Consider the following 24,651-nt stretch of genomic DNA (forward strand, 5'->3'; position numbering starts at 1 on the left):
TCCAGGGGCTGAAAAAACACCTGAGCATTCCTTTAAAACTCCATTTCCCATAGCGCAATAGGTTTCTCATTTAATCAATAAGTAAATAAACATAAGTCCATATGTCTCATCATCATCATTATAAAAATACATTTACATCAAGACTCTATGTTCTACGGGGAATTCATCCAAGTTTAAAAACAAATAATTAATTTATTATAAACATACTCCAAGAATGTCGATGTTTCTCCTTGCATGAGAAATGTTCGTCCGTTTGACAGTCCGAATTCATCATGGGTGCTTATCCAGTGGGGCTAAGATACAGTATTTCAAATATAGGTGGGTAGCACACCTTTATTTAAACATACAATTTCTCCTTCGTTAAATTGATACTTTTCACATTCGGCGTGCTCACTTAATCGTGCCAAGCCCAAACAGCACGTGCTTTAAACTTACCCTCACCCATTACACTATCAAACGGGAAGGGCACCTTGGAAGTCAATCATCACATACAGCACGAAAAGGCCCTCAAAACAAAAACAGCATCCCTCCCAGCCACACACTGTCACAGGGTAGCTTTCTACCCATGTGGGTAAGTGCCTCAGTGCCCCAGAGGACGATAGTAAGCGCAGTGACAATGCTACAATAAAGTACCATACAACAAAATGCGTGAGTGCCTCGGACTAGCACAGGTCTCCTTGGGTCGACTGCTGCATCAACGGAAGGCCTACCCGCCAGGGCCGTTTCTGCCATTAGGCAGGACTAGGCGGCCGCCTAGGGCGGCAAAATGATGAGGGCGGCATTTTGTTGTAATCATGCAGTGGAGTCTAGACTCAGTGCACTGTGCAAGTCAAGCGAACCGAAGCGCACCTCTGGCCTGCTGATGTTTGCATTTGCTGATGCTTGTTGTTGCATTCAGGTTAGTTAGCCGAGCGGCGCACACCCTAGATTATTATGGCGTGTGTGTGTAGAAGAGCGGGGTGCGGGTCTGCGCGACCCTGACACTAGTGGGTCCCCAGGGCCATCAATCTTGTAGCGCTGGGATAGCGCTACAAATGACGGCCCTGGGGAACATTCTTGGCCAATCCACGAGCAGTGCTTCGGCCAGGGAAGGCAGGCCAGTGACGGTGACGCGCACGGCGCACCAGTGCCACCTTCTCTCTCGGCGCGCGCGGGGGACGGTCGGACTGTGTGCGCGTCGGCTGGCCTGGCGCGCTGCTCCCCCTTTGCCCATATTTTAATTAGTAATACTGGTCTGCAGCTGCCACCTGCCAGTGCCACACAGAGTCTTGTCCGGTCCTGACTCTGTCTCCCGACGGCCCTCTCCCTAGCAGCACGCACCACGAGCCAAAACAGCATAGCCGTCGTCAGGCCTGGCCGTGTGGTGGTCGTGTTGTACGTACGCAGCAGGTCATGAGTGACTTGAGCAGTCAATCAGAGACAGTGCACGCACCGCCGGTGAGTCAGTCAGAAGGCCGCTGGGCCTGGCTGCAAAAATAAATATAAAAATATATATTTCGGATCGGAATCGGATGCATTTTCATGCTGCAAATTCAATTATTTGTAAATGAATCATCATGTGTTAATTAATATGTGTAATAATGTTCATCACTGAGTCAGGCCTAATGTTGTAAATGAGGCGGAGGCGGGCGGGTGACGGGTGAGGTGAATCATTCATCATTATCTGTTATCTCCGCATGACTCCGGACCGAGCCCGTCCTCATGGTCGGCTGGAGAGTGGTGGCGCAAAAACACTGTCACTGAGTGAGCTGATCAGGAGCTGGTAGGGTAGCAGGCCAGGCAGCACTGTGAGGGGTGAGGTGACCGTGACGCCCTCCTGGTCCGAGACTCAGAGTGAGGACGGTTTGGATGGTGGTGGCGCGGGCGGGTCTGGAAGCAACAAGAGAGTGTGCTGTACTCCGCGCTGGGACGGGTTTCTCCCTCTGCACCGGGTTTAAATACCAGGGCGAATATTAGGCCCCGCTTACCCAAACACATACGCCCCAAAATGGCCTTCCGTGGACCAAAGGGGCGCGTTACCATAAAAGGGGATTGCCTTTATTTCATCACTTCGAGTGGCTGCAGGGGAGAGCCAAGAGGTCGGGCGCGAGCCCGAGCAGGCCTCATACAATTCTGCACTTTTTCATAAACAAAGCCGAAGCGCGGCCTTATATGACGTAGGAGCAGAGGGGCCTCCAGCAACAGTGCCAAGGTGGGAAGAGGGGCTGTGGGAAGTTGAGGGAGGGGGGGGGGACATGCCATCAACTATACGATATTGTATGGGACTATACTATATTATCTGAATATACAGGGCCTGAGAATATACCATATAATATTGTATATTCATTTCATGATCTAGATGTATGCATCATAAAATTTTGTGCACAGTGCAGAACTTAAGAGCAGAGGACCCCTGACCTTATTTAGGCGTTTTTATATAGGGCGGACTTTACCAGGCCTGGACTTTACCCGAAGGTGTCAGAGTGCTTCACAATAGGAACAGAACTGATACATGAGAACATTACAAGTGAACAAATTACAAAAGCAAACGTTACATTAAATGAGGCAAAAGTGACAATCGTGAGCCAACAAAATACAATAGGTAGCAAACGGTGCATTACAGGAGGAAAAAGTGACATGTGTGCAGGTTACAAAAGCGTACAAAGTAAACATAGAAGTATAATACTGCAATATATGGAGGACACTCAAACACCAAACGTTACATAGGCAATGGTGGCACTTGTGCAAGTATCGAAAACAAACAAAATGTAAGAGGTAGAAAACAGTGTGTTACAAGAGAAAAGTGACGTGTGCATGTTACAAACGAGTACCAAACACAGTTAGAAGGATAATACTGCAATAAATGGCAGACTCTCAAACCACAAGAACACACTGGGAAGGCACTTCCATAGTCATGTAAAGTAGATTTTTCTATAATGGAAGGACTTCAGATAATAGAGAGGGCATGAATTACATTTGGAAGTGTCTTTGAAGGAGGAGAACTTTGAGGTCAGTTTTGAAGGCCTGGGAGGAGGTGGTGGTCCGGAGCTGAGGCAGAAGTGAATTCCAGATTCTCACTGCGCTGCCTGAAAAGGATTGGGCCATCAATTTTTCCTTCTTGAAAGTGGGAGGTTCAAGCAGTAGATTTTCCACATTTCGTGATGGTCTAGAGCCTCCAGTGCGTGGACAGTGGAACTGGGCCTAGTGTCATTTCACCACAGCCAGCCCTCGTACCTTGAGAAGAAGAGGCCCCCGCCCCCAGGACCCTTCCCTTTGCAAGCAGGCAGGGAAAGCATAAGTCTGCACTGCCCCAGGCATGTTAAGGGGAAGAGATGTGAAGGTGGGTGATTCGCAGTGGCGTTGCTGGAGCTAGAAAGTGACCAAATGTGGCCTGTGCCAGTGCCCCAGCCGACTTTGTCCTGGCCACCCCTGAATGCCACCTGCTGTCTGTGTGCCATTATACGTTTGCGTCCATGACATAGGGCGCGTGCAGTGCTTTAGTTTTCTGGTTCCAGTAAAAAGCTTTTGAGGCCCGGCCATTTTGCTGCAGGCAGGCTTCATCTTTGCTTATTAGTGATGGGGTTTTCTGGCTGTCCTTCAGTTTAGCGCGAAGAAACACAAACACTCTGGCTAAGTTGCCCTTCTCAATAAAAGAAATGGAACATAGCGTGTTGTAATACTCATCATATCTAACCCTTATGTTAAAGTATTTGTTGGAGAGATCTCAATTTTGTGTAGTCCCAGATCTGAGTAGTAGAAGGTTAGTGTGTCTCCTTCAAAGCACATCATGTAATGTGCAGATGACAGAATCTTTTTTTTAATGTAGCCCAGGTAAGTGGGCTACTGCTTTGAACACCATTACTTGCTGTTCATAATTAGTAAGCCTTTTAATATACCACAGTGAGCTATGTGGGTTATGTGACTGCTACATCTTTTAACCCTCACTGAACACATCTTGTACATTGATTTACACACTTGCACAATTTATTTTCAATGTGTATGTTATGTAAAGCACTCTGACACCCTGCATTGGGTTGAGTAGTGCTATAAAAGAAATACACTAGTGCTAATTAAAGTGTGCGTAAATACTGTGACAGACAAACACATCTGACATTTTTACAGTTCATGCACTTGCATAAAGGGACTGAAAAAAAGTGAAAAGCATGCCTCTCTTGGGTACCTGTGAAAAGCTAACATGCTGTGCACTTTTGTTTACCTCCGTTTCATTTACATTTAAGTGTGAGGTTCCAGGCCACTTGATCAAAAGGAGGTCTGATGGCCCCTTAACTTGGCCATTATCTATAAATGAAAAACTGGGACTAGACACAACATGGATCCCTCCAGCAAATACATTATCCTCCAGAGTTTTATTACCAAGGGCATATGTACAAGGAAAAAGAGCATTCTGGATATTAAATGAGGTATTGTTTTTTTATAAGTGTATTATGCATTTTGAATCTATACAATATTCCGACTTATTATTGCCCTATATTTTTTTAGGTAGAATTTAGAAAGGATCAAAAATGGCAGACAGGAAAAAACTCTCAGGTGCTCAGTACAGAAAAATAAAAGCGGATGGAGAAATACAACTATCCAAATTGGAAGGGTCTATTGAAAAATGTCTACGTTTTCCAAAGAGTTCTCTTGAAGTTGTTGGGGCATCAACTTCAACCTCAGAAAAAGATGACGATATAGGCCTACCAGACAAGGCCATAGAAGTTCACAGCCAAGAACAAGAAGAAGTTATAGTGGATACTGCAAAGGATAACCTTGAAACTGAAGATGGTGATCAAAGTAAACGCCAGACAGTAACGGAAGAAAGCATTAAAATAGATTATTCAGATCCTGCTTCCTGGGGACACTTACCAATAAGTGGAGACAAATTAAGAACTCTTTTGGTTGAAAATGGGCCAAAACAAGTGAGCAAAAAATTTCCTTTAGATGAGAAAAAAAGGAAATTTTCAGCTGTACATTATAAAAGAAAACTTCCAAATGGAGAAGTTGTTTACCGTGAATACCTCCAGTATTCTGTATCAACCGATAAAGTTTTCTGTTTTTGCTGTAATGTATTTGGCGGAAATTCAAGTACAAGTCTCACTCAGAATGGATGCAACGATTGGCATAAAATATCAGCAATTCTGTCTTCACACGAAAAGAGTGTTGAACATATAACCAACTTCCATAACTGGAAGGGCCTGTATACAAGTCTAAAACAAGACGCAACTATAGATAGTGTTAAGACAAAAAGCTTAAAGAAGAAGAAAAGTAATGGCATCAGATCTTAGAGCGTGTAATATGTCTTGTACGAGTCTTAGGTGCACAAAATGTGGCTTTCCGTGGCAGCAGTGATAAACTTTATGCTCATGACAATGGCAATTTTCTTAAAATTGTGGAATTGCTCGCCATGTTTGATCCTATTATGAATGAACATCTCAGGAGAATACAAAATAAGGGTAGAAGACATGCTCACCATTTAGGCAACATTATTCAAAACGAACTGATCCAGGTGCTATCAAACGGTATCAAAGACAAAATCATTTCATTGGTTAAGAAGGCAAAGTATTTTTCTATCATTCTTGATTGCACCCCTAATATCAGCCGCACGGAACAAATGACCATGATCATTAGATTTGTGGACATTGTGCAATCTTCAGGAACAGAGCCATTTCAGTCTTCTGATGAAGAATTCCAAGAAAGCAGCCTTGTGCAAATAAAAGAACACTTTTTGGGATTTGTACCACTAACCGAAACCACAGGTGAATCAATGAGTCATGTTCTGAGAGATCAGCTCAAAAGCTTCTCATTGGCAATTGAAGACCTACGAGGTCAGGGTTATGATAACGGGAGCAATATGAAGGGCAAGGAAATAGGTCTGCAGAAGAAAATTCTAGATATTAACCGTGTGCCTTCTATGTCCCCTGCAGTTCCCACACACTGAACCTTGTGGTAAATGACGCTGCTTCGTGTTGCACTGAAGCAACATCCTTTTTTGATGTTATACACGATTGTATGTATTCTTTGATGCCTCAACACGTCGATGGGATATACTGAAACGGCATATACCATCTTTGACTATAAAACCTCTGAGTGATACTCGGTGGTCAAGCAGGATCGATGCCTTAACTCCCATCAGGTAGCAGTTACCGCGTGTATATGATGCGTTGTTTGCAATTACTGAAGATTCAACTTTCAAAGGCTCTTCTGGTACCATGACTAAGGTTGAAGCTGAAGGTCTTCTAAACAGTATATCTTCATTTAAGTTTGTTGTTGCAGTTGTAACATGGCACAGTATATTATTTCAAATCAATTTGACCAGTAAACTGATGCAGGAGTAGCACTTTACTCTTGAGAAAACAGTAAATGAGCTTAAAAGTACAGAGGAGTTTTTAAAAAACATGAGGAGTGACATGGAATTTGAGAGAGTTTTGGTTGATGCTCGAGAGCTAGCTGAAGAAATCAATATTGAGCCAATTTTTCAGCCAGAGAAAAGAAGGAGGAAAAGGAAATTGTTCGCTTACGAATCCGAAGATGAACCCATCGCTGACCCCAAAGAGAAATTTACTATTTTGCAATATTGGACACTGCAATTAGTTCTGTAAAAGAGCGATTCACACAGTTAAATGAAATTGCAAGATTATTTGGTTTTCTATACAATATGAGTGACCTCAAGATGAAAACTTCCAAAGAACTCATGGATTTGTGTATCCAATTGGAAACCGCTCTAACACAGCCTAGACCTGGAGAAACCCCATCTTTTCTAAAGGACATTGATGCGGCAGCTCTTTGCTCTGAACTTTCAGGATTAAGTCATCGAATACAAAAAAATGCGAAACCCGAATATGTGCTGAACTATCTGTGCCAAAACAAATTAGAAAATGGTTTTCCTAATTTGTTCGTAGCTCTTCGTATCCTTTTGACTTTACCAATATCAGTGGCAAGTGCGGAGAGGAGTTTCTCAAAACTCAAATTAATAAAAACCTATCTGCGCAGTTCCATGAGCCAAGAGAGACTTGTGGGACTAGCCACAATTTCAGTAGAAAAAGACATGGCTTACCAGCTTGACATTAGAGATCTCCTTAAAGAATTTGCTAAAATAAAGGCAAGGAAGGTATCGTTGGATTAAGAGAAGGAACCCAAAACACCATTGAAGCTAGAAGAGAGAAATTTAAAAACGAAATACAATCAGGGATGTGGAGTTCCTTTAGCCGGACGGCCAGGGCATAGTGTTTGGGGTCAAGGGCAACAAGTTTTCATGTGTGTTTTGTCCTTGGGACAAGGAGGCCCAACCCCCTGCTGTACAAACCCTTTTGCTGCCAGTTTGCAGTACCACATTATGGATCAGGGAAGGGCACTGCCTCTGCCTGCAGTTAAGGTAATATGTTGTCCATATGTTCATACTGTTCAAACTTGTATTTATGGTTCCTTAATTGAAAGCCTATATTTTTAGGGTGAGTGCTCTAAGTAAATGTTGTAAGCTCTGACTGCACTTCTGACAGTGGTTACAGTATAAAAATGTGTACACATGTTTGCAAAGTTAATACAAGTTTTTTTTTATATCTAATGCATTTATTCTTCTAGCCTGGATGACGGGGGAGAGAGTGATGGTATAAAAAGGGAGGGGGGGGGGCATTTTTCAATTCTCGCCTAGGGCGGCACAACACCTAGAAACGGCCCTGCTACCCGCAGCAGCCGTGACTCATGCAAAATACCCCCCTTACTGCTGACCTGCTGGAAAATCCCTTCCGCTTAACCAAAGCTTACTTTAGGGATTCAGGTTCTACCATTTGAGCAATGGAATAACAAAGCCTTTAGGAGTCAATGTTACGGTGTTTCTTTAAGAAAAGCACAGCTGAAACTTGTACCAAGAATCTGGTGTACGTTTAGTTGACTTTTAAAGTTATGGCCTGTTTATTCAGAAGCCTTTATAGGTGCTTTGGGAGGGAGTGTTTATCCGTCTGTTTTCAATTAAGGAAGGCCTTCTGAAAGTAAAGAGCCATGTTGGAAGCTTTCTAAAACCCTCAGCCTCTGAGGCATGCTTTGAAAAGACAATGCGGTTTTCACTGAGGTTTGTGAAAAGACCCTGTGCAACATATTATGGGTGGGAATAAAGTGCAACTGTTGTGCTGTCAAGTAAAGTGTAGTTGATTTGTTATTAGTTTAAATGATATATAAACAATGTGAGATAAATGTCGTATTGTAACGACATGGATCTGGGTGAAAAAATGTACAACAGCTAGGACACGTGAGTCGATAATTTCTTTTTGCTAGAACTAATAAGAGAAATACGGTTTTTTTCCTGTTCTCTCCATAATATCCAGTCTCTTTGGGTTGTTTTTTTATTCTCTACTTTACTGTTGTGCTGTTAGGTAGGCCATTTCCTTTGGGCTTTTCTTATCTTCCTTGTTGTAACTCTTCCTTTGACAGTGAACACAATATTTAAACAACAGAAAGCGACCATAAAATACCTTTGTTACTTTATACAATGTTATTATTTGACTGTTTTTCTATTTTGACTATGAAAGACATCCTTCTTTTGCCCTTTTTGGAAACTTATGATGATCCCAATTTTCTTAAATCCCTAACGTTGCTTTGACACCTGACCATCACCAGAGTTACTGTCCCTGGCTAGTTTACTATTTTAAATCCCAGTGTAGGTAGTTTGAGTGCTATCGTTAGGCCGGGCAACAAGAATCTTTGGGATTGTTACATTGAACTAGTCATGGTATTCAATGTAATGGTTACGATACGCATGGAGATGCTGTCTAATGTTATTTAGTTTTCAATCAGAGAACCTTTCTACTAATGTGTTTACAAAGTATCTTCTAGTCTTTGTCATTAAAAGTTTTTCTATTAAAAGGTTTCGCCCAAATGACATAATGTGATTGCTTTGACATTTGTTGCTTCGTGTGTGCTCAATCAAATGATGTTCTATGTCTTGATTGAAATGTGTATTCTCCTTTCTAGCACCACCAATAAGAAACTGTGGGCTGAGCAGATTCAGAAGGCTCTTTCGAGGACTCACAGATACATCCTTCTGACCTCTGGGCAGCTGGTGGGTGTCTGCCTCTTTATCTTCGTGAGACCCTATCACATGCCTTTTATAAGGTAGGAGTATTTCCCTCATTGCTTTGGCACTCAGTTTGGAAATGTTAAGAATGTGGTCCTGTGTTCTCTTTATCATGTTTTGATGCATTGAATATTCATGGCTGTTATTTGTTGTGTCTTTGATGTGTGCAATGATGCTCACAACACTGGTTGGGTGTCAGACATGTACATGAAAAGAGTTGAACACTTCATGTGTATTTCGTGCCAAGGATAGTGATATATTTGGGCGATTCCATTTCCAGGAAATGGGCAATCGGCTTAAACATTAACATTTAAGGAAAAAAACGTCTCAGAAGCAATCGTACTCCGAAGAGGACACTCCCTCATACAATTCTGGAGCATGCTCAGTCTCTGAGTTCTATGACTTTGACAAAATGGCAGAATTCCCTGCATCAAGCCTGAGAACGAGAGGACCCAGTGTTGGTGTACCATGGGCTGTGAAACTCCATCCCCGAAACCTTGGACACTGCTTCTCATTTAATGAAGGGAAAATCCACTGAAGCTGCTCCTCTGTAAAACATGGAAATGGAGTTGTCCTTGAAAGATTGTCTTTGGCTTACTGCAGAAGTGACAGCAAGTAACAGAGATACAAGGCTGCAATAGGAATGAACGAGCATAGCGGCAATCAAGCATAATGTGTCTATTGAAGTGCTGAAAATGTGTTGGACTGTTTCAGAAATGTTCCAAAGACCTTTAGTATAAAAGGTTGATCACTGAATCAGGCACTCCGGAAGGCCTGGGGTACCCACTTTACGTCAATAAACCAGTCTGGTCTAAAATATTTCCAGAATAATTGCAGGGACCATCCCATAAACTTTAGTGAGTAGAGAAGGAGCATTGTGATTCCCATGTTCGAGTGAGAAAGTATGCATAGGTTGCTTGGAGGATGCAAATTCTGTTATCTAATAGCCCATGGGCAATTGATGAGATGTGGTGCTGTATCATTTCTTTCTGCTGGAACATTTGGCCTATAGGTTTTAGAGATCCATTTTACATGCGGGAGACACTACTGAGAGGCTTTGCAGTGGCGCTTACAAAAGAGGATGGCGTAGCAGAAGGGATTCAGTCACATTCATAGAAGGCCTTACTGTACTTGAAGGTAGGGGGTAATCATACCACAGGGAGGTTTCTGCCAGGACAATGGGGCTAAGAGTAATTTTCATTCTATTTGGGGGAGTCATAAGAATAAGAGAAAGATTATCTCTGCAAAGAGCAGTCTTTACTTGTTTTTCGGATATGGGATTCTGGATGTATCTGGATCGATTTCTAAAGAGCAGCTCTTGGAAGCAAGTGCCTATGTGACGGGGAGGTCTGATCACAAGGTCATATAAATGTACTGACTTCCCATGCTGTCTATCTGCTCAGCTGTTGGCTTGGAATTCATGATGGACAGCATGGAGAGTCACTAACAAGAAGCACAATTTTCCGTTTTTTTCCGCTTTTAAAAATAAATACAGACTGGAAACACTTTGTTTTCTGTCTGTATTTATCTGTAAAAATCAATAAAAACGGGAAACTGGGAGCCCTACTTATAATGTACTGCAGTGCGTAGTTTATCACATCTATTTTGTTTCTCTTCTTTATTACATTAAATTCTTAGCTGTCAAAATGTATATATTCCGTAAATATTGTTTTATCGGCTGTTTTTGTGATGGTTTGTAAAATGTAGCTGTTGTGTGTGATGTGTATGAAATAATTCGTCAGTAAACTTACCCAACAAAGTCATGGTGTGTGGGGGTGGGGGCGGGGGCTATGTCTTACCATCTCGGTCACCCCCTATGGTCTTTCATCAAAGAAAACATGATGCAGACTAGTTTATAAGGTGGCATTTAACCACCCTGAAATACAAGTTGCTCAAATTGCGTTGAGCCTAAGGAAGAGTGAATCCAGTGTTTTCAAAATTTGGAATCCTGTGTCATCATGGGGAAGGAACAGGATTGTTGACAGGTCATTGATAGTGGAAGGTTAACTTACCAAATCCTGGGCAGTGAATTGCTTCATTGACCTCACAGTGTGCATGAGCAAGTAAGAAATGTCTTTGAAATAACTCCCGCTCCTTTGATATAACAGAGATACCCAGATATATGTCTGTAGTTGAGTTACCAGCCATTTCAGTACTTTGTAGAGTGGGAAGCCAAAGTCCTGCTGGCAGGCAGAATACATTAGAATGTGGTTTCTTTGAAGCAACCCTAATTGAATGCTCTGAATCACTTTAGCTGTCATTATTATCAAAGCTGCATCTGACCTTTTCTCGTTTGAGAGCTTAATAATTTAGAGTACAACCTGACCCAAAAAGGAAGTATTTTAGTTTTCACTTAGAATAAGGAAACCACTGGTGCAACATAATGCATGTGCCTGACTTTGTAAAAAGATCACCGCAACCTGATTGGGTTCTGTCATTATTTTACAATATTTTGATTTATAAATAATCTGTTTTGTTTTACTAATGACAATCCTCAAATGTGATATTAAATAGTGACATTTTGTGGTGTAGCTATTAAGAGGGTGCTGAATAATGAATTATAGTTTGATCTGTGTTTAGTGCCCATGTGCTTCATTTATTTTATTTGTTTGGTTTATCATCCTAGGTAATATGCAAAAATTCTTATTATTGTAAACTATTTTGTTTGTTTTGTGTCCTTTATACAGTCTTGCCAAGTGCCACGCATCACGCGTTAGACTAACGCATTTCAGTGCAGTGCACCGCATCACCACACTGAAATGCATTGTCACGCATATTTGCATATGTCTGTGAGCAGTCACTGTGAGGGCTGATGGTGTAATGGTGTGGCATAGCGCCACCCATGGCTGCAGCGTGCGCGCGCTCTTAGCTGAGCCAAGGCGCCACTGGCAGGCTTGCGTTTTGAAACCTTTTATCATGTTAATGTTGAGGCTGACTGATTTTTTTTTATTCTGTTCCTATGGCTTTAATAAACTAATGCAATAATGATTTCTGATCATGACACTGTTATTTTTCATCTGTCCGTCTTTCTCCTATTTTCAGAGATGTTGGGATGGACACCGTGAAGACAGGAATGGGAGGTAAAACCGGCAATAAAGGGGCAGTGGGCATCCGCTTTCAGCTTTACAGTACCAGCATCTGCTTTGTGTGCAGCCACTTTACTGCTGGTCAATCCCAAGTGAAAGAAAGGAACGAAGACTACAAAGAAATCACACAGAAGCTCAGTTTCCCCATGGTAAGGGCAAGAAAGACTCTTTGGGCCAGCTAAATACTCTGCACATTGACACTTATCTGGTGACCACCATAGCCTTAGATCCCACCATAGCAGGCTCTACCCGCCATTAAAGGCCTGAGCCAAAGGCGAGGGCCTTTAACAAGGGAGCAGGCCTTTAATGGCCGGCAGAGCCCGCTACGGAGGGCTTTAAGGCTATTTGAAAATGTCACCTCTAGAGGGCAGAATGTTCTCATTTGTAAAAAGAAAGGCCTTACCAAGCCTGAAGGGGTTGAAATCCCCTCGGCTTCGTGAGGCCTTTGTTAAACTTTAGAATGTTGATGCTCTGGGCTTCTACCGGCCATTAGAAGCCTGGAGAACTCCATTGTTTTCAGTAGAGCTCCCAACATTCTAATGTTCTAACACAGAATATGCATTAACAGCCAGCTGGTCACGACAGCCAGCATTGTGAAAAATACAAACCCCAATAATTTGGTAAAACACACACGACAAGCATATTTAATAGCAAGATACATATTTACCACAACACGGTGCTTCTCAGGAAGACTCATTTGTGTTGGACAGTATCTTTTTGAATTACATTTTAAAATCTATTTTTCTCAATTCAATAATGATAGGTATATGGCTCCAATTGAAGAATGATAGGTATATGGCTCCAGGTGAATGCAGCTCTATAACACTGAAGAGCTGTGTAAGAACAGGGAATGGCAATTGAGATTTTGGGCACAACAAGGGAAGAGAGGTCTAGGACAGATGGGTGGAGCTAAGGAGGATAACATGGCAGAGGTGAGAGGTAGGCTGTACAAGAAGAGTGGGAGAAAGGCTGGCTGTCAGGAGGGCGAGTTGGAGGTGGATGGTTATCGGGTCATGCAAAAAAATGGGAACACCCTACTAGGTGTCATTATTTTAAAGAAGTGACGGCTTTCACATTTTCATGCCCTTCAAAAACTGCAATCAGCAATTTACAGATGCAGGCCACAGTATCTAAAGTCATTATTATGGGTCGTTTTGAGGTACACATAAGTGTTTTCTGAATGAGGCTCAAGTATTTCCTCACTAGAAGTCAAATAGGCATACCTTACCCACACGCACACACTCACACTTTTTTATTTTCTTAAACTAAACTGCCACCTAGTTAAGGGAGTGTTTTCCAGGACCTGCATGGCTGAACAGGCTAGGTGCCTCTGCAAATGAGGTGCAGTCGGAGTCTAGCCACGCTCAACAGGGCCCAACCCCTGAGGACACTGAAACCAACTGGAGCCTCAGGGGCCCAGACAGCATGGCTGAGGAAGTACAGCACATCGTGGCTGATTCAAGCCTAATGCGTGGTACTTTGCAGGGCTGTGGCTCCAGGAAAACAGCAGCTGATGGGCTGTTCAAAACATCAGGAAAACGCAGTCAACTGAGTACAGGTCACTGCACACCAAACCATGATCCGGTGCACCAGAAATCAGGTGACACACCCTGCACTGGTGCAGTGAAATGTTACCATCTCTAGAATCGACAGTCTGCGAAATAATAAAAACAGCATTTGTGTCTATCAAATACACACAAGATTCAAGGTCCTTGGGTGGACTGTAATACATGTGGATTGATGACACATGTGCACCTAAAAAGAGTGTCTTGCTTCTATTGTGATATGTCAATTTCCTGTCCTCAAATAAATACGTACGGTGACCTCACTAAGCAGTTCAAATGAATAGTCTCATAATCTGGTACAAGAGCTCCACAGAGCAGGTTTTAGCATAAATACCTGGGCAAATATGCACTGGTCAAAAAAGAGACCTTATAGAAAATGCATTCTGAACTGCAATGTGGTAAGGAGCGCTGGTAAGTTTCAAATTATTTTACTTCATGGCAAGTGGGGCATAATGTAGGATTTATAGCGGAGGAGTTGTGAACCCAAACCACCACACCCTACCTGCTTCAGCAGCTACAGCGGGAGAAGGTTTTTATGGGCCTGTTTTATCTGCAACTTTGCAGATAAAAGCTTATGAGTAACACAAGAAGGATGGACCAACAGAAAAGGGCAAGAAGGATGATCCAGTGGATGCATGAGTGGGTGAACGTATGGATGGATGAGTGGGTGAAAGGATGGGAGGATGAAAGGATGGATAAGTAGTTGAACGGATGGGGTGGAAGCATTGATGGGCAAATTAAAGGATGAGTGAGCTAAAGGATGGGTGGGTGGGTGAGTGAAAGGATGTATTAGTAAATGGATGGATGGGTGAAAGGATGAGTGGGTGAAAGAATGGGGGATGAGCGGGTAAAAAGATGAGCGGATGAGAGGATACCTAGGGGAAACAGGATGAGTGGGCGAGAGGATGGGTGGATGAAAGGATGGATGGCAGAGTGAATGGAAATCTGAGTGGATTAACGGATTGATGGGTGGATGGATAGGCATGGGTGGAATATGGCAGAGCAAATGGAAAATTGAGAGGATGGGTGGTTGGGTAAAAAGTTAGCAGAGTAAATGGAAATCTAAGAGGATGGATGGGTCAATGGATGGGTGAAAGGATGGGAGAGTGAATTAAAAACTCAGGATGAATGGAAGGAAGGCAAAGTAAATGGAAATCTGAGAGGATGAATGGACGAACGTATGGCAGAGTAAATAGAAATATCAGGTGATAAATGGATGAGTGGGTGAAAGGATGGCAGAGTAAATGGAAATTTGATAGGATGGATGGGTGGTTGGGTCAAAAGATTCTAGAGTAAATGAAATCTAAGAGGGGTGAGTGAAAGTATTGCAGAGTGAGTGGAGAGCTCAGAGGATGCAAGTATGAATGAACTGATGGTACTATGGCGGAGTAAATGGAAATCTGAGAGGATGAATGGGTGGGTGAAAGTACGCCAAAGTAAATAGAAATGTGAGACCATACATGGATGGATGGGTGCAGGGGTGCTGTGAAGCGAGCCCCTCCTCCTCCCTGCATTATCAGCTATGGCTGGGGTGTGTGTTTTTATGGGTCTCTTTTATCTGTCTATAAAGTCAAACAACTTCCCCTTGGAAACTCAGTTTTACACAATCCTAAGCGTACACAATCATCCATTCATCACTGTTTTAGTAACTCTTTTATGTGCAACTTGTCAGACAAAAGCTCATAATTACTACAAGAAGGATGGGTTTGTAGAAAAGGCAAATAAGTCATATGGATGCACGAGTGGGTGAAAGGATGGGAGAGGGAAAGGATGCATGGGTGAATTAAAGGATTAGTGAGCAAAAGGATGGGTAGGTGTCTGAAAAGATGGTTCAGTAAAAGGGTGGGTCGATGAGTTGGTGAAAGGATGAGTGAGTGAAAAGATGGGGATGGGTGGTTGAGTGGGTGAGAGGATGAGTGGGTGAGAGGATGGGTGGATAAAAGGATGAGTGGGTGAGACGATGGGTTGATGAAAGATGACAGAGTGAATGGAAAACTCAGAGTGGGTGGGTGGATGGAAGGATGGCAGAGATATTGGAAATCTGAAAGGATGGATTGGTGTCAGAATTAATGTAAATTTGAGAGGATGGGTGGATGATTGGGTGAAAAGATGGCATAGTAAATGGGAATCTAAAAAGCTTGATGGGTGAAAGGCTGGTAGAGTGAATGGAAATCTGACAGGATGGATAGATGGCAAAGTAAATGGAAATCTGAGAGGATGGGTAGATGGATGGATGAATGGATGAAAGTACGGCAGAGTAAATCGTAATATGAGACAATCAATGGATGGGTGGGTGAGGGTGGCAAAGTAAATGGAGATTGGAGACGATGGATCAGAATGTGAAAAGATAGCAGTGTAAAGGGAAATCTGAGAGGATGGAAGGATGGGTGGGTGAAAGGACGGCAGAGTAAATTGAAATTTGAGAGGATGGCTGGAAGTATGAGTGAAAGGATAGCCGAGTAAATGAAAATCTGAGAATATGGATGGATGGCAAAGTAAATGGAAATCTGAGAGGATGTGTGTATGAATGGATGGACAAATGGATCAGTTGATGGGTGAAAGGGTTTATTGATAGATCACTAAGTCAAATGATGGATAAATGGGTGGATGGATGCATGCATTGATGATGGTTGTATGGCTGGATTGATGGAATGGTGAAAGACTGAGTGATGGATGAAAGAATGAATGGATTACAGAATGTAAAGGGGAAATGGTGGCTATCAACAGCTAGATGAAAGGCTGAATGGATAGATGCTTGGATGAAATAGAAAAAGGAGCTCTTCTAGGGAGGTTGAGGCACACTTACTTCCCTTGCTTGGTGCCATCAGAGCTTTGGGTCCAATTGGGGGGGCATTTAAATTTTCTGGTAAATCCTTGGATTTATAGACACACTCATTAGCATAATGGCATGTTTATGACATGATTTCCCTTTTTCTTTAAAAAAAATATAGTTTCAGGCCAGTTTTCTGGAGGACTGGGAACTTTGTGTTGTCCATGAAAACCCGGCAACAAGATACCTCCAAGCTCCCTAAATGTCTCGAAGATCCCTTTTAGGCACTGAGCCATTTTGAACCACCAACGTGCTCTTTCTCCCTGAGGAAGGACACGCCTCACTAAAAGTTGGCCTCATCAATACACAATTGGCCCCATACTTAACCTTGCCCTGACCTCATTGAGATTTGGATCAGCAACACATTGATTACCAGGCTACATGAACTGCCCCCACCAGGCTGAAACTACTCAGCAAAAACAGACCTGAGGAGGTTTCGGGGAGAATTAGTGCCCCCAACTAAATTCACCCACCCAAAGTACCCAACATTGTGTGTTCATTATTCAAGGGTGCAACATCAGGGTGCACATTACCCTGACTGGTTCCTTCATTGTATCCTTGACATATCAACTACCATGGTATTACCCTGATTTCATGGTTGGCGTACTTGATCTGGCATAACAACGGTGCAGAACCCAAGCACATGCTATACAGTCAATTAAATTAGGGAGGCAGAATTCAAAGAGGCATTACCGTAGACCTAGGCCTCTTTTTTAAGAAACACTGTGCTAAATTGTTGAAGTAGGCTCTAAAAGGGGCCCCCAAAATAAGGGAATCTGAATATAGATATCACATTTAAACTTTTTTTTTCTCCTGTAGAGCACGGTGTCAAAACGAGAGTATATCTAAAAATATGAAAAATGTGCTGTTAAATGAAAAGCTTTAGAAATTACAATTTTCATTTTAATTCAATGTTTGTTTTCTATCCGAAACAGGGCAGAAATATATTTTCTCATGATTACGTCTTCTGGTGTGGCGACTTCAATTATCGAATTGATCTGACATATGAAGAAGTTTTTTATTCTATTAAACGGCAGGACTGGAAGACGCTATTAGAATTTGACCAGCTGCAATCGCAAAAAGCCTGCGGAAAAGTGGGTAATTGTTTCAGTAAAATGTACTTGTTTTCATGAGTTTTATTATCAATTTCCTGTTTTAGAGATAAAGGGCTCATCCTGGTTCCAGAGGAGTGATCCGTACTTATTCTTACATTATTTATTTGGAAGTTTTATATAGGGTCCTGCATTGCCTTTAGAGAGAGATACAGTTAAAAATGAAAGTCATTATTATGGAGTTGTTTGAGTCCAACAATGTACAGTTTATAGCCCGTCTGTTATTCTTCACCTGCTACAATCAATCCTGATATATGGGCAAAGGCTAGCTTATCTCTTAGGAGCTTGTTGAAGTGTACAAAGTTGGTTCAATGTGGGAACACCTGGGAATTTGCCTTAATATGTATCGCTGCTTGACATCTGTTGAGCAATGCTATGTGGTGTCATTGACTGGGAACTCCTGATTGGAATGTAGTGGCGGTGAGAGTTTTTTGCGTTTACCCAATGTTGTTTGCCAGTCAGTTATATATGCAACCTACAGAGAGCTGTAAAGGGGTCACCCGGTGTAAATTAAAAACGTTTCTGTTTGCAAGTCCTGCATTTCTAGCAATCATTAATGGGCATTCTAGAATGCTTCTTTGAGGATGTTTGCTGCAGGTTTGAGACCTAGCGTGACCTAATTCACCGGATGTTCCCTTTAAACTTGAATGTCTTTTCTGCTTGCAGCCAGTAAAGTGTTTTCGGCACTGGCTTTACAAGTTCATGCTTTTAGAAGTTTAGACATATTTTAACTGCATAATCCTGCAGTTATTGCATTTTCCCAATAGGTTTTTTGGAAGTCCTGAATATACCTTGTAACAGTATTCCAACCTTGCCATTAACAAGAATCCTATCAGTTTCACATGCTGGCTGTAATAGACTAAGAGCAGGAACAGAACTTGGATTAACATTAACCGGTAATCATCAAACACAACTCCCATGTTTGTTACATTCATGGACGTGAGTGATGAACTTCCTGTACGAAGGAGATTGTGACCACTGAAAAGAGATTGGATTCTGTCGTGTACCATAAACACAAGGATATCAGTCAGTGTTTCATTCAAAGAAAGGAAGGTTTTCTTATATGTAGTTTTACACATGGCGAAGTTGATGTGTCTGAAATTTATACAGTTGAATGTGTATCTGGGTCAGCATACCTTTGAAAGTGTACACCGTGATGTCCAAGGACACGGCTAGGAAGCTCTTGTATAAATTTCAAAGTAGCGGTAAGGATGCTGAGCTCTGGTCTAGTCTAATCGAGAATCTGCCCAGACCTGGAGTCTCTACAGTTGTGCTGTGTGGACAATTGTGTGCTATTTTACACTGATGTTGAAGAGAAATAGGGCTGATTGCAGAGTTGTATCCATTGTAGTTAAGACTTCTTCTCTATTGCTAGCCAATGCGGTTTCTCTGTCTCTTACACCTTGATGCCCTGACTGGTATTCATAAGTATGGGCACCATATTTTATATACCTTAGATACAATGGATTGTGGATTGTATTTTAATTGCACTTTGATAACAAAAATCTCACAGTCAGAATATGTATAAATGTTTCCTATGTATAATAAATTAAATTGTTCATTGCAAAGTTATCTAGTACATTTTGTAGGACGTTTGACACAGACAACTCTTCTCGCCGCAGCGCTGTTTATCTGTATACAACAAGATCTATCATGAATGTTTTGAGTTTTGGTGAGCACTGATAGGCGCACTTTGTCTCGAAGTCCACTATATTGCTGTCTGGGTAGATCTGTCTATTACTCAGTGACAATAAATGTATTTTAGAAACCTATTGCATTGAGGATTTGATATATGTGAGGGTATTTTGTTACAAAAGATCTGTTAAAAAAACACAAAATGGCAGATGTACCAAGCAAGTTTGTGATTGCAAAACGCTGTGGTTAGCAAACTCACCTGATTTGTGACCGCAAAATGTCTTCTAACTATTTACGAATTACATTTTGTGACTTGAAAAAGCCTTTCCAACACAGAAAATGGGGTTCACAATCGATTCCAAATCACAATTATGAAGGCGTGTAAAAGTGTTGGCCCTTCCTAATTGTTGGTTGGAATACTATGTATCAATGGTTTACAACTGCCATTGCCGTAGCAAACCATTGTTCAGCTGCCAATAATCTCACAAGAGGTTTGAAATTGATTGGGACATCTTCCCCTTTGTGAATCCTGTAAAGCGACCTCAGGGGGAACTGGCAGGCAGGCAATGGTCAAGCAGAGACCGCTGCATGTACTTCTTGCTGTATTCCCAAATAGGAATCTTTTTTTGTCTTTTAAGGCAGCTAGTTCCTTTAAGAAGTATGGGTTGCTTTAAAAAAAAAAAAGAATAATATTTCTCATTTGAAAATGTAAACATAAAGATGGTCATCTGTTCCTTGCAGGCAACCCCTGCGGTGTTTGTAACCAATCACAGAGGGTCACAGATTGCCACCTGACTAATTAATATTTATTAGACAGGTTGTTCTGCAAATTTAATTTGTTGCAGTGTGACCTTTTAGCACATAGATCACTTTGTAAATTATTATTATTATTATTGTGTCTTTTATAAAGCGCGCAGCTACCCCAACGGGGTGTCCCGGCGCTAAATGATTAACCACTAGTCCCTGTAGACATGAAATTATAGGCAAAAAAGGTGAGTTTTCAGCGCCCGATGGAATTCGGGTTCAGATTTGATCGAACTGAGACCCATAGGCAATTTATTCCAGCGTTGGGCGGCTCCTAGCTCGAATGTTTTCCCTCCAGCACGGGACTTTTTAAATCTAGGAATGGCCAATAGATGTTTAGAGTTAGAGCGAAGAGCTCTGCTGTTACAGTGAGGACGGAGAATGGGTCTGAGATGGGCGGACACCTTGCCCTGAGTAGAGCGGTAGGCTAATATCATAGCTTTAAACTCAAGTTGTTTGTTCATAGGCAGCCAATGTAGTTCGCGGAGGTAAGGAGAAATGTGCTGCCTGCGTGAAAGACCTCCAATCAGACGGGCCCCAGCATTTTGGACCGTTTGAAGTTTATGGCAGAGGCCAGAGGATAAACCTAGGTAGAGTCCATTCGCATAATCCAGATGCGAGATAATTAATGCATGAACAATCGTCTTTCTATTAGCACTAGGCAAATAGTTTATGAGTTTTTTTTAGCGTTTTGATCTTAGTAAAACATGCTGCAGAGACTGATTGGACCTGGTACCCTAATGACAGCTGGGGATCCCAACGGACTCCTAGATTTCTAACTGAATCCTTCGGTATCGGGGCTTGACTAAGATCTTCCGGTCACCAGATATTAGAGTCAATAGGGGATGGCTGATTGAAAAAGAGCACTTCAGTTTTTGCTGCGTTCAGTCTAAAAAAATTAAGGTCCATCCAATTAGCGATGTCTCTGATACAAGATTTGAGAGGGTCATAAGTGGAAGAAGAAGGCTTCTCAAAGGTAAAAAGCAGCTGAATGTCGTCGGCATACGACGTTGTTTTAATGCCAGACTTGGAAATCATATCAGCTAACGGAGCAAAATAAACATTAAAAAGAAGAGGACTTAATGAGGAGCCCTGTGGGACGCCCCATTTCAGTGGTCTAGGTGTGTAAGTGAAAGGAGGGGTGTGAACATGTTGCGTACGATTTGTTAAAAAGGGGCCTAACCACTCAAGGACCTTGCCCTGTATTCCTAGTTTCTTCAATCTGTCCAGGAGTATGGGGTGAGATACGGTGTTGAATGCTGCTGATAAATCCAGCAGCACCAGCACCGCCCTCGAGCCCCGATCCAGTGCCCATCGGACAAGGTCTGCCATCTCAATAAGGGCCGACTCCATGCTGTAGCCTTTGCGAAAGCCATGCTGAGAATCATGGAAAAGATCATGGCTCTCGATGAAGCCCGCAATTTGTTGATGGGCTAGTCGCTCCAAGATTTTAGCTGGAGCGGGAAGAAGCGATATCGGCCTGTAGTTAGCCGGATTGTCAGGATCTAAATTGGTCTTTTTTAGAATCCGCACTAGAGAGGCATGCTTCCAGACTTCCGGGTAGATACTTGAGCTCAAAGAGGAGTTCCATATAGAATTGAAGTAAGGATTGAGGAAAGAAGCTAACACTTTATACTGCTTTATCGGCCAAGGATCCCCCGGAGCGCCTGACCTGCATTGGAGTAGTTCCCTGAAAGAGGACTCCTCGGGTATTTCGGTGAACTCAGAGAGGGTAGGACCTTGATTATACATATCAGTCTGTTCCACAGGGGATCCAATGCTCTCTCTAATGGAAAAAGAGGCACCCTGATCTCCAGCGCCGTTCTAATACTTTACAGGCTGAATTATGCTGGCGTAGTTCATCCGAGTACCAGAAGGCCGCTGGTGAAGCCCTAAAAGTTTTTATCGGCATGGGGGGGGGGGGCAGAGAGTCAATTGCACTACATATCCACTCATCGAGATTGGAGATGCGAGAATCCAGATTCTCCGCCTGGGGAGGACAGCTGTCTTTAAGATACTCAGAGAGAGAGCTATGAGAAATCTTGCTCCAGTTTCTTCCCAGCAACCGCGGCATAGACGTAGGTTTGTCTATGCGGGTCAAAAGAACCGAAAAAGGAACTATAAAATGATCAGACCATATTACAGGAATAGGGTCCTCAATGAAAATCTCCGGAAGATTGGAGCAAATTAGATCTAATATATGCCCAGCATTGTGAGTAGGATAGTCCACTAGCTGAAACAGTCCGCAAGCTGCCAAAGAGGATAAAAAATTGGTGCTAGTTGGACAAGAAAGGTCGTCGACATGCAGGTTACAGTCTCCAAGGACCGTAAAGTTAGCGTAATGGGTACATGATTGGGTGATTTAGTCCAGCAATGCCGGTAGGTGGGAGGGGCTAGAATTAGGGGGCCTATATAATAAAAGACCCGAAAAAGCAACAGAAGATGAAAGATTTATGCAAAAAGGAAGCTGCTCGATGGTATCAATGGGGTCAAATCGTGAAGAGGCGACTGTCCACTTATTTTTGTAAACAATGGCCACTCCACCTCCCTTCTTACCGCCTTGTCGGTTGGCGCAAATAATACTGAAACCCTTAGGGATAGCCAGGGCAATGGCAGGATTAGTTTCCTCAGTAAGCCAGGTCTCGGTCAAAAACAAAAAAATCCCAATCATTGTTAGAAAGGGATTGCAGAATGTCAAAAGAATGCTTGACCATAGACCGGTAATTTATCAATGCGATTTTAATGGGTATAGACAGTTTAGGGCCCCGTGAGGGCAGCCGGGAAGCGCATTTACAAAGATCGAGAAGAGCATTCGAGGAGAAGCCACAGTGCACACAGAACAAGTCCGTGCACCTGATGTCTGAAGGATTGACCTGATCAGGGAAACAGCCCCTGGGTCGCAGCGCATATAATTCATTGCGAGTATAACATATCCTTATCAGGCCAGTACCATGTCCACCGGATCCAACCGCGATCCGGTCGCGGACGGGAGCAGACGGGCTTGCCTTTGGCGCGCCGTCGGCGCGGACGCGGAGTTCCTTCCATAAATAATGGAGGAGGGTGGGCGGGAAAAACAACTGGTCCGCGACCCAGCCCCTCACCAAAGATGGCGGCTCAACCTAACAGCGTCCCCCGTCAGCGCCTAATCAGCTGCGGGGACTGCTAAGAAAATGAGGTAAGTGGAACAGTCAACACGATATACAAAAACAGATTAAAATAATTAAAATGTTAAAAATATGCCCTTAGAGTAGAGTGCAAAATCGCTAAATATTCTTTTATTATCCGAGGAGATCTGTCTCAAAATGTGGATGTGCAATGTTTGGGACCTGTGTCTTAGTACATCGGACCCAAAAAACCTACTTCATGTGAAGGATTTTGTATTTAGGGTCTTAATTATGAAATGCTGCATTTTAAGCAATCCATCTGACCACTGAAGAAAATGTGATCTCCCCAGTGCAGATGCAAACTCTGACAGTTGACGTTACCCAGGAAAAAGTATATCACAAGTGTGGTTTAATCTGAAACTCTGTCGTTCACTGCTAGCAAGCCCTGACCTCCTTTGGAAGAAGGGATCCCCACCATCAGTAGATGCAGTGTCTAGCTGGAATAGGCTGCATGGGAATCTCTGTATACGGTGCTCCCCTTCTAGGGGTCACACTCCAAGGCACACTGATTGTGCACTACCTCCTATGTGGCTCACAATCAGTGCTCCTCCCGGCAACTTCTTTGCCATTGAGCCTGCTTCTGTTGTGCAGCAAGGGCATACTGGAAAAAAATATCTCTCATTTGAAAGGGGTCTTACCCTATGCAAACCAGGAACCATGGGATTGTTCGGCACAGATTTTGTGCAGGGGTTGATCCATACTATGATCCGGGCGAAAGAAGTGTTTGCTGTCCCTTCTGTTATTCCAAAGTGCTGAGGGGTGCAAAAATCAGGCACTAGGGGCAGTTGCTTCTCAAAAGTACTTTGTGTAGTAGAGCAGCTGGTGTCAACAATAGTGGACACACACAAGAGGAGTTGTGATTCGTAATTCTTCTGTTGTACTGAGACAGCATGTTTGAATAGGAGATCTTAGTGGCGGCTGGTAATTTGGAGGAGTTTTGGGGCGGGCATATGTGTGTCCACTCACACCCATCTATTCACAAGCACATGCACACACACACACACTCACACCCATCCATTCACAAGCAAACATACACTTGTATACATTCACCCATTCACACCAAATGTGAACAAATATGCATATATTCATACATGCACGCACCCAGTTAATAAAGCAGTTGCTAGTTGCAGTGGTGAGGACACCATGGGTAGCAGGGCAGAAATTCACAATGTTCAAGGAAGGAGCTGAAGGGCTCAGAGAGGGAAGGAAAAAACGAAAAACGGAAGATCCCGCCGCTCCTCTCATTGGCTGACCAGGGTGGTCAAGTGGGTGCCACAACTATGAGATCCACCAGGAGCTGCATTATGGAATGTGCCCCAAGGAGTGCGATGGGCATGTGCACCCCAGGGCACTTTGGGACCCTTTCTGTAATACAGATAGCACAGGTGCACATATAGGGCCCGATTAGG

General features: G+C 42.9%; 1 protein-coding gene across 1 annotated transcript in view; it reads left to right on the forward strand.

The window, feature by feature from the left end:
* Positions 1-24,651, forward strand: part of SYNJ2 (synaptojanin 2) — a 724,073-nt gene that overhangs the window by 510,378 nt on the left and 189,044 nt on the right. Inside the window, exons 14-16 of the mRNA XM_078649121.1 lie at positions 8,944-9,084; positions 12,089-12,281; positions 17,463-17,621. Of these exons, the coding sequence (XP_078505247.1) occupies positions 8,944-9,084; positions 12,089-12,281; positions 17,463-17,621 (493 nt within the window). The remainder of the gene's footprint in view (positions 1-8,943; positions 9,085-12,088; positions 12,282-17,462; positions 17,622-24,651) is intronic.

Source organism: Lissotriton helveticus, chromosome 6, assembly GCF_964261635.1.
Source record: "Lissotriton helveticus chromosome 6, aLisHel1.1, whole genome shotgun sequence".
NCBI classification, from domain to species: Eukaryota; Metazoa; Chordata; class Amphibia; order Caudata; family Salamandridae; genus Lissotriton; species Lissotriton helveticus.